At 31.8% G+C, this 11907-nt stretch overlaps 1 protein-coding gene across 2 annotated transcripts in view; it reads right to left on the bottom strand.

Annotated features, from left to right (window-relative positions):
- LOC127706775 (liprin-beta-1-like) overlaps positions 1–11907 on the bottom strand; it is a 187263-nt gene that overhangs the window by 157982 nt on the left and 17374 nt on the right. For both annotated transcript variants that reach the window (XR_007984563.1, XM_052211450.1), the window contains exon 4: positions 2685–2738. Coding sequence is in view for 1 of the 2 variants with exons in the window: in XM_052211450.1 (XP_052067410.1) it covers positions 2685–2738 (54 nt within the window). In the remaining variant the exon portion in view is untranslated. The remainder of the gene's footprint in view (positions 1–2684; positions 2739–11907) is intronic.

Genomic DNA, 11907 nt, shown 5'->3' with positions numbered 1-11907 from the left:
CAGTGTTTCTATGTCCTCAACACGTTACGCAGTGGACAATATATAATAACCAGAAAATGCCTAAATGAAATAGTTGAGCCTGTCTACTGCTATGTTGAAGATATAACTATATAAGATGTATAATACATTGACACATTTTGAGTCTCATCAACGAGTTACACGCAGATCAACTCTTGTTGCTTTACAGCTGAGAGAAAATAGCTACCTACCTATTTTTTGTAAGTTGTACTAACAAAAACTTTAGTCTTGGTGCATGTGACATGATGTCAATGTTACATACACATTTTGAGGTCAATCTAAATTTGTATCATATTATAATATAAATCAATATTATGTCAGATTTTTAAAATTTTTCAATCATTCACAAATATGATAAGAACTTAAAATATTCTTTAACTGAAGTTTTTCATCGTACATCTAAGTCTATTGGGTGCTGCAATATGTATTTTTTTCTTTAATAATGATGTATGTAACACCGTTTGTTGTAAAAATGTTACATGAACATGTCAATTTCTACTTTATGGCTAAAAATATTTCAAGAATTGACACTGAATTGTTTTTTGTAGGAAACGTTGATACCTTTAAGCACTAAAATCAAGTAAACATACATATCATAGGACATGCACAAAATGCCACACTTTTTGTTACATAAAAACCTTGATATATGATAACAAATTCATTCCTTTTTACACAAGGTTGAGTAAGCTTGTATTCATGAATAAATATAATACGTTTGTTTAAAAAATTTACATCTTAAATTAATTCTTGGAAGTGTTTTAATATTCATGAATGACAATGGTTCTACTCTTGTAATTTGGCATAACCCCCCCCCCCCCCCAATCTATTTATTGATTTACATGAAAATCCCTACCCATCCATATCTTTCATAGGAAAATCACAAACCATTTATATATATATATATTTCCCATATTTCCCAGCTATCATGATATCTTATTTAGATGTTAAACCACATGGGATCATTCATATCATAAGATAAAAAGATCAGAACACAGTTTTTACAGACATATTTATAGTAAATGCACATTTATGACCCATTGACATGTAAATTTCTACCCTTTTATTAATATCTCCGTAAATTTGTACCCCATTGATATTTGACATTCCAAAAAAGGGACCCATACCAGCTGCACGTCTATGTATACCTTTACATAGGAAGAGATCCCTGTGTGGAATTATTGCATATTTTATGATTAAGTGTCTTAACTTGTAATTGTTAAAAAAGGGGGACACTTATGATTATGTATATATATTGTATATTTTATGAAATTCTTGGGAAAAGATCTTTTTTTGTCTTAACAACACTGAATAAAAGTTTTTATTCCATAATATAAATTATCGCTTGTCTTTGCTAATTACAGTTATCAAATAGTGAAGTAAACTGACTAAACTTGATCAATATATTCTCCTGTCAGTTGTCAACACAGGTAAAAATTGATAAGTGATCATTAACCTAATACCCTGGAGTAAACAAAATCTTAGGGGACCTAAAGATTACAATACCAGTGGCAGTTTTATATCAGGAAAAGTATCGAAATGAAAATTAAGTTACTGAATAAATTTCTAACAAAACTGTTTTGAAAATGTCCAATCTTGCTAAATTTTCAAAATTCATTTTAATAATAAATTTGGAATTTTATATCAAGTCTTCAAAATATGTCATTACTGGCAAATATGACCATTTCTGAACTCTTAAATGTGAGACCTGTTACAGAATATCAGTGTTACAGATGACCACAGATATGTCCAACTTGTAATAGCCACAATCCTGTATGCATTTCATCCTTTGTGATATCAACAAATGTAAAGTATCACCAATTTTTGCAGGCAATGACTGTGTATAACAATGAGTGCCACTCATTGGGCAGTAGCTGCTTATCCTTCCAGAGCACCTGAGATCACACATAGTTTTGGATGGGATTCGTGTTACTCAGTCTTAGATTTCTATGTTGTGTTTTGTAAACTTGTTATTTGTTCTTTGGTCTTTTTTTGTTTTTCTTGTTTTGCAATGCCATTGCCAGTTTGTCATTGACATATGAGTTTGACTATCACTTTGGTATCATCTGCCTCTCTTTCACCAGCAAGTTCCTCCACTTTTTTGGTAGGAATAAACAATGTAGCTCAATTTGAAACTTTCTATGCAATGTTTTGAATTGTTTGTGGACTTGTATTTTTGTTTAGTTTGCTCACTTGGTATCGTAGCCATCTCATTACAATATGAAATCTTGTAATAGGAAAATAACTTAATATAATAATAACTTCTATTTCATTTGGTCTCTCTTTGAAAGTTGTCTCATTGGCAATCATTCCACATCTTCTTATCTTTATATGGGAATAAACTTGATAGTCAGGAGCCTGTAATACAGTGGTTGTTGTTTGTTGCTATATATATCAAATCTGTTTTTTCGTTTATTGTTTTGTATATAAATCAGGCTGCTCGTTTTCTCGTTTGAATTGTTTTACATTTGTTATTTCAGGGCCTTTTATAGCTTACTATGCAGTATGGGTTTTGCTTATAGTTGAAGGCCATATAGCAACCTTTAGTTGTTAACTTCTATGTCATTGGTCTCTGGTGGAGAGTTTCTCATTCATTTGTCATTGGCAATCATATCACATCTTCTTACTTTTATATTGACACATTGACTGTTATAATTAATGTACATTACCTGACTACTATTGGCATTTTCTGAATTTTCATCTAGCTTCTTATGAGAACCATTCTAAAAAAAAGATTTTAATTGAACATTACTGTCAAGTATTAAAAGGATAATTAAAAAACATTTATTTTTCTAATTTATACATTCGTATAAGCTATAAATTAGCTACCCAACCAAGAATGATACCATTTCTCTAATTCTTAGTCAATTTATCCTTTCCCCGACTTTTCTTACATTCCTCAGATTTTGCAATTGTAACGTCACAAAACAAACCAAGAATATTACCTTTTAAAGTCTTAGTCTTGCTCTCATATATATAAATACATATACATGACTACTTTTAATATTTCTCACAAATAATCATGATAATTCAAATGTACTAATTTCTGTTAATTTCAAAATCCTATATATCCATTAAGAAAACAAACTTAAACAAGGAAATTTAGTTTTGAATTAATTAACTGATATCTCATTATATACATGTACTTCAATTAACTTCACTACTACCTTTAAAATGAACAATTTGGGTTGCTGTCTCATTGACATACATTATATATATCCTTCTATTCAAAATCCAAAAAAATCAATGAAATCTGAACACTTAAACATGTGTTCACACAATCTCACTTGATCATATCTATCAAACGGAAATAAAAATAAAGTTTTTTCCATGTCGTAATATTGATCAATCAATAAATAGCTTAAGAAGTCAGTCAAGAATTGTTTTTCATGTACGTCACTAAAAACTTTTAAAACATCAATGTAGATATTTACACTATTAGTTTTTTTAATACAAATCCCAATGTACAATAGTTCCTTTTTTATTTTTGGATGTCATAAAAAAGCATGTGATAGAAATGGAAGAACATATTAAAATTCTCCGTTACTAGATATAGGTTAATCATGATTATAGTTTATGAAAACTGGTTCATCTGGTCTCCTCAAGGCGTTTAGTATTCTACTTTCAGTCTTCACATGTACAATGTATCCCTTAAGCTTATAACAGAGACCTCTCACTTTCAGTATTAAATATCAGGTTAATTACTATTTCTACGATCTTTTATAACTGAGCATTCCCTGTTGTGTAGGTCTAACCTTTTGACTCCAGACAGCCAGAGCTAAGACATTTAAACAAGTTTTTGTTTTTAATAAATATAAAAATTAGGTGATGAAGTATGATTGCCGATGAGACATCTATCCACCAGAGACCTTTAGGATGAGGATGTAAACAACAATAGAACATTCTATGGCCTTTAACAATGAGCAAAATCCATACCCCATAGAAAGCTGTATGGAGGATTGTTATGAAAAAATGTGAAATACTTTCATCAAGAAAACCAACAGACTGTTCTTAATGCTTAAGGTGGTACCTAACACTACAGGGAGATAACTCTGTAAAAATCAGCTAAACGTTTTAACTACGTTGTATTGTTAAGGAAATATTAAGCTTCTCAATGATCAAAATTAGTGTTTGTCAAACTGGTTGGTTTTTTTTTTTGAAATTTTTATATTTTTGTCAAAGGGTCAAAGTAAACATTTTGTCAAAATTTTATGAAAATTAAACGAGCCAAATTAATATTAGTCAAGGTGTTGGGTACCACCTTAAACAATAAACAAAAAAAACAAATATATGACAGACAGCATGAAAAAACCCACTGAGATACCAGCTCATATTTTTAGGAAAGGCACATAAATTAAAGAATGTGGCGTGTTAAACATGTTTGTCAAAGTCCAAGTATTTTTATTGTGCTGGAAAAACTGTTGATCCCCTTACAAAGGCTGCTTTTTAACACTGGATTAACCAATTGAGCCCAAAACTACTGGTACATTACAAACGACCACTAAAATGTGTGTATGATTGAAGGACAACATGTACATTTGTAGGTGCACAATGTAATAAGGATCTTGATGACCTAATTCTATACTTAGGGTTAGACATTAAAGGTTATCAGATTGCCCAGGACATTAAATGGAAGTCATCATCGGGCAAGTAAAAGCTACAGTGTATGATTGGCAAGTAAAAATTATAAGTACAAATCAGTGAAAAATACTGGAGCTACATGTAGTCTTAATTAATATGAATCACCTGTAGTCTTAATTAATATGAATCACCATATCAACCAGACCAGACACTATCGACAAATTAAAGTTTTTTTAGTATTTTCTAACTATAGACATTTTAATCATTATCAGAGTATGATTTTGTTGTTGACACCAATCAGATGAGACCTAGCTATTTTAGGAAACTATCAGAGACATAATATAAATCTGAGATTTTCTTAGTATCATCACCTTTTAAAACCTTGAACATGTTGAACAAAAGTGAAATGTAGGCCTAGGTAGCACAGTGTTCAGCTACATGTTACTCTCTACCAGAGAAAACGAAAGCTGAAAATGATGAAACAAACAAAAAAATACGAAAAAAGAGGAATATGAGATTTTTTGAGTCCTGGAAAAGACTTTGAGGAAATCTCAGATATATTAGATTATTTTCAAATACTTTTAAAGGACAGACAAATTAGTCATGCCAAATTCTACAACAAACAGAAAACTATAAAAATATTACTGGTACATGTATATTCTGACTTAAACCAAATATTTATAATTCTTCTTTAGTTTGCTCTTAGGTCAAATGTAGGTCACTGGTGAACTAGTCTCGTTCAAGTGGCTGAGTACAATACTTTTGCCAATCTGCTTCATTTCATTCCTTTTCTAATTGCATGTACATTTTTGTACCTGATTTTATGTCCACCAATGGCAGTACTTGTATATCAAATTTCCTGAGCCAGAGAAAAATTTGGACAAATGATTTTCTCTTTCTTCAAGTTAATATTATGGTCACTTGCATTGCTCAAAGGGCAAGTTGATAAAAATGTTAATGTCGATTGAATTTTTAATTGAAAAAATTATTGTATATGTTTTTATGGTGAAGATAATGCATGAGAAATATAAGAATAGCATTTCAATAACCGTCACCCCAGCATACATTTTATTTGTTAAAGGGCCATAACCATGATAACTCCATTTTCAATTTCAAGTGTAAAAATCATTTTTAAGTTTCCAAGATCTTGCTGATATACATGTATATATATAAACCTTTGTGATTTAATTTTCAACAAAATTTGACAAGAAATGCAGGCAAATGAGGGCTTCCAGTACAATTTTCAATATAATTAACATTTGCAAGGAGCATCACTCCCAAAACTAATTTCCAAGTCATTTCTGTTATACATGATATAAACCTTTAATATAAATTTCTGAAAAATCTGACAAGAAATGTAGATGTGACAGCACTTTCAAGACAATTTTCCATAGAACATGTCTATAACTTACATTTCTAACAGCATACACTTACTGACATACAAACACTTAATTGGTACTCAGTTTGATTTTTTAACTTGTCTATCAATACATTTTATAAATTATATTACAAATGAGAGCAAACCAAGGCCTGGTAAATCTTCAAAACAATAGAATGCGAAAAGTAAATACCTCGGGTATGCAGGGTTACCATTACGATAAAAATATAAAATGTGAAAGCAGTTATAACAGCAGCACTTTAGGGATCGTCCAGTAATTTAATGAGATTGACATGTTTTGGTGCCTATAAGGGCAACGGCATCAGAATATAAAATAGTACTGAACAATATAGGAAAGTGGTAGATTATGTCACATTGTTACCATGGTAGCTAATAGGTATAAATAGAAAGTGAAAGTAAATACAGGTATGAAAATAAACTTGAACAATAAACAAGCATTCTGAGTATTGCCTGGCAATACATAGTCCCCTACCAGTTAAAAATTCATTGTACTGGAACAAAATGCTAACTTGATCTATAACTTGTCATGGTGTAAACTATATAACAAATATCAAGTCAATATCTTCAAGCATGACAAAAAAAATGTGGAAAATTGATTATTTGAGTGAATTTTCTAAGTCCAAAGACCAGAACAAAATTCGAACTTGATCTGTAACTTGTCATGATAAAACTATATACAAATTATCAAATCAATATCTTCAAGCATGATGAAACTAGAGGCTCTAAAGAGCCTGTGTCGCTCACCTTGGTATATGTGCATATTAAACAAAGGACACAGATGGATTCATGACAAAATTGTGTTTTGGTGATGGTGATGTGTTTGTAGATCTTACTTTACTGAACATTCTTGCTGCTTACAATTATCTCTACATGTATCTATAATGAACTTGGCCCAGTAGTTAGAGTGGAAAATATTTTGTAAAAATTTACAAAAATTTACAAAATTTATGAAAATTGTAAAAAATTGACTATAAAGGGCAATAACTCCTTAAGGGGTCAATTGACAATTTTGGTCATGTTGACTTATTTGTAGATCTTACTTTGCTGTACATTATTGCTGTTTACAGTTTATCTCTATCTATAATAATATTCAAGATAATAACCAAAAGCTGCAAAATTTTCTTAAAATTACCAATTCAGGGGCAGCAACCCAACAATGTGTTGCCTGATTGGTCTGAAAATTTCAGGGCAGATAGATCTTGACCTAATGAACAATTTTACCCAATGTCAGATTTGCTCTAAATGCTTTGGTTTCAGAGATATGAGCCAAAAACTGCATTTTACCCTATGTACTATTTTTTAGCCATGTCGGCCATCTTGGTTCGCGGGCGGGGTCATCGGACACATTTTTTAAACTAGATACCCTAATGATGATTGTGGACAAGTTTGGTTAAATTTGTCTTAGTAGTTTCATCAGAGAAGATTTTTGTAAAAGATTACAAAAATTTATGAAAAATGGTTAAAAATTGACTAAATAGGGCAATAACTCCTTAAGGGGTCAACAGACATTTTGGTCAAGTTGACTTAATTGTAGATCTTACTTTGCTGAACATTATTGCTGTTTACAGTTTATCTCTATCTATAATAATATTCAAGATAATAACCAATAAAATGCTCCGCAGGGCGCAGCTTGATACGACCGCAGAGGTCGAACCCTGAACAGTTGGGGCAAGTATGGACACAACATTCAAGCTTGATACAGCTCTGAATTTGGATTGTGATTAAATATTTGACACAGCATAGGTTTCTGACACAGAATGAATGTGGTCTAAGACCTTAAAATTTTTAATTGGACATTCACCTATTATGGTCCAATATCCAAAATCTAAATACATGGTTAGATTCAGCATATCAAAGAACCCCAAGAATTCAATTTTTGATGAAATCAAACAAAGTTTAATTTTGGACCCTTTTGATCTCAATGTGGACAAAGCTGATAACGGGGCCCAAAAATCAAAAATCTAAATACATGGTTAGATTCAGCATATCAAAGAACCCCATATATTCAATTTTTGTTGAAATCAAACAAAGTTTAATTTTGGACCCTGATTTGGACCAACTTGAAAACTGGCCCCATAATCAAAAATCTAAATACATGTTTAGATTCAGCATATCAAAGAACCCTAAAAATTCAATTTTTGTTAAAATCAAACTAAGTTTAATTTTGGACCCTTTGGACGTTTATGTAGACCAATTTGAAAACGGAACCAAAAATTAAGAATCTAAATACACGGTTAGATTCGGCATATCAAAGAACCCCAATAATTCAATTTTTGATGAAATCAAACAAAGTTAAATTTTGGTCCTTTGGACCTCAATGTGGACCAATTTAAAAATGGGGCCCAAAATCCAAAAACTTAATACACGGTTAGATTCAGCATATTAAAGAACCCCAAGAATTCAAGAATAAAACCCCATTGAAATTGATCAAGAAATAAGCAATTTATAGGAAGTATCTTCTTTTGCACAATACTGTGCAATTGAATATTTCTTGCTATTGCGCAATACTGTACAATTGACAATTTCTTGCTATTGCGCAATATTGTGCTATTGGATATTTCTTGCTATTGCGCAATACTGTGCAATTGAAGATTTCTTGCTATTGCGCAATACTGTGCAATTGAAGATTTCTTGCTATTGTGCAATACTGTGCAATTGAAAATTTCTTGCTATTGTACAATACTTATTATATAATAATTTACACATCCTGTTTGGTGTGTATCTCCTACCATATCATTATTATTTGCTTTTAAATATAAATAATCAGAAATAACCAACTTAAAATGGAAAATTTTAAAAGAAAAAAAAAGGAAAAAAAGAAAAAAAAAGAAAAAAAAAAAATCCCCCCCCCCCCCCCCCCAAATTTTTTGAACCCCCTTATGATTCATCACCCCCAACCTCAATCCCAGCATTTCCTTTGTGGTATGGTACCTTGCAGTACAATTTCAGAGAGATCCATACACTTGAACACAAGTTATTGTCTGGAAACTAGAAAAATGCTTATTTTTGGCCCCTTTTTGGCCCCTAATTCCTAAACGTTTCGGGCAATTACCCCCAAACTCAATTCCAGCTTTCCCTTTGTGATATGGAACCTTGTAGTACAATTTCAGAAAGTATCAAAACACTTACACACAAGTTATTGTCATGAAACTAGAAAAATGCTTGTTTTTTGCCCCTTTTTTTGGCCCCTAATTCCTAAAATTTTGAGGCAATTACCCCCAAAATCAATTACAGCCTTCCCTATGTGATATGGAACCTTGTGGTACAATGTCAGAGAGATCCATACACTTACACACAAGTTATTGTCTGGAAGTTACAAAAATGCTTATTTTTGGCCCCTTTTTCCTTAACTGTTGGTACTATAACCCCCAAAATCAATCCCAACCTTCCTTTCGTGGTATTGAACCTTATGGTAAAATTTCATGGAGATCCATTCACTTAAACTAAAGTTAGAGTGCGAAAACCAATGTGTCTTCGGACGACGACGACGCCAACGTCATACCAATATACGACCAAAAAATTTTCAATTTTTGCGGTCGTATAAAAACGGCAAAATTTCCTTAAAATTACCAATTCAGGGGCAGCAACCCAACAACTTGTTGCCTGATTAGTCTGAAAATTTCAGGGCAGATAGATCTTGACCTGATAAACAATTTTACCTAATGTCAGATTTGCTCTAAATGCTTTGGTTTCAGAGATATGAGCCAAAAACTGCATTTTACCCTATGTACTATTTTTTAGCCATGTCGGCCATCTTGGTTCGCGGGCGGGGTCATCGGACACATTTTTTAAACTAGATACCCTAATGATGATTGTGGACAAGTTTGGTTATATTTGTCTTAGTAGTTTCATCAGAGAAGATTTTTGTAAAAGATTACAAAAATTTATGAAAAAAGGTTGAAAATTGACTATAAAGGGCAATAACTCCTTAAGGGGTCAACAGACATTTTGGTCAAGTTGACTTAATTGTAGATCTTACTTTGCTGAACATTATTGCTGTTTACAGTTTATCTCTATCTATAATAATATTCAAGATAATAACCAATAAAATGCTTCGCTGGGGCGCAGCTTGATACGACCGCAGAGGTCGAACCCTGAACAGTTGGGGCAAGTATGGACACAACATTCAAGCTTGATACAGCTCTGAATTTGGATTGTTATTAAATATTTGACACAGCATAGGTTTCTGACACAGAAAGAATGTGGTCTAAGAACTTGAATATTTTTAATTTACCTATAATGGTCCAATGTCCAAAATCAAAATACATGGTTAGATTCAGCATATCAAAGAACCCCAAGAATTCAATTTTTGCTAAAATCAAACTAAGTTTAATTTTGGACCCTTTGGACCTTAATGTAGACCAATTTAAAAAACGGGACTTAAAATTAGAAATCTAAATACTCGGTAAAATTTGGAATATCAAAGAACCCCAATAATTCAATTTTTGATGAAATCAAACAAAGTTTAATTTTGGACCCTTTTGACCTCAATATGAACCAATTTGATAGCAGGGCCCACAAATAAAAAATCTAAATTCATGGTTAGATTCAGCATATCAAAGAACCCCATATATTCAATTTTTGTTGAAATCAAAAAAAGTTTAATTTTGGACCCCAACTTGGACCAACTTGAAAACTGGGCCCATAATCAAAAATCTAAACACATGTTTAGATTCAGCATATCAAAGAACCCCAAGAATTCAATTTTTGTTAAAATCAAACTAAGTTTAATTTTGGACCCTTTGGACCTCAATGAAGACCAATTTAAAAAAGGGACCCAAATTAAACATCTAAAAACACTGTTAGATTTGGCATATCAAAGAACCCCAATAATTCAATTTTTGATGAAATCAAACAAAGTTAAATTTTGGTCCTTTGGACCTCAATATGAACCAATTTGATAGCGGGGCCTACAAATAAAAAATCTAAATACATGGTTAGATTCAGCATATCAAAGAACCTCGTATATTCAATTTTTGTTGAAATCAAACAAAGTTTAATTTTGGACCCCAATTTGGACCAACTTGAAAACTGGGCCCATAATCAAAAATCTAAATACATGTTTAGATTCAGCATATCAAAGAACCCCATATATTTAATTTTTGTTGAAATCAAACAAAGTTTAAATACTGGACCCTTTGGACCTCAATGAAGACCAATTTAAAAAAGGGACCCAAATTAAACATCTAAAAACACTGTTAGATTTGGCATATCAAAGAACCCCAATAATTCAATTTTTGATGAAATCAAACAAAGTTAAATTTTGGTCCTTTGGACCTCAATATGAACCAATTTGATAGCGGGGCCTACAAATAAAAAATCTAAATACATGGTGAGATTCAGCATATCAAAGAACCTCGTATATTCAATTTTTGTTGAAATCAAACAAAGTTTAATTTTGGACCCCAATTTGGACCAACTTGAAAACTGGGCCCATAATCAAAAATCTAAATACATGTTTAGATTCAGCATATCAAAGAACCCCAAGAATTCAATTTTTGTTAAAATCAAACTAAGTTTAATTTTGGACCCTTTGGACCTTAATGTAGACCAATTTAAAAAACAGGACCCAAAATTAAAAATCTAAATACACGGTTAGATTTGGAATATCAAAGAGCCCCAATAATTCAATTTTAGATTAAATCAAACAAAGTTTAATTTTGGACCATTTTGACCTCAATATGAACCATTTTGATAGCGGGGTCCACAAATAAAAAATCTAAATACATGGTTAGATTCAGCATATCAAAGAACCCCATATATTCAATTTTGTGTTGAAATCAAACAAAGTTTAATTTTGGACCCCAATTTGGACCAACTTGAAAACTGGGCCAAAAATCAATAAAATGCTTCGCTGGGGCGCAGCTTGATACGACCGCAGAGGTCGAACCCTGAACAGTTGGGGCAAGTAT

Source organism: Mytilus californianus, unplaced genomic scaffold, assembly GCF_021869535.1.
Source record: "Mytilus californianus isolate M0D057914Y unplaced genomic scaffold, xbMytCali1.0.p SCAF_6, whole genome shotgun sequence".
In the NCBI taxonomy this organism is placed as follows: domain Eukaryota; kingdom Metazoa; phylum Mollusca; class Bivalvia; order Mytilida; family Mytilidae; genus Mytilus; species Mytilus californianus.
The sequence above is the reverse complement of the archived record's forward strand: the minus strand, read 5'-3'. Positions and strand labels throughout refer to the sequence as shown.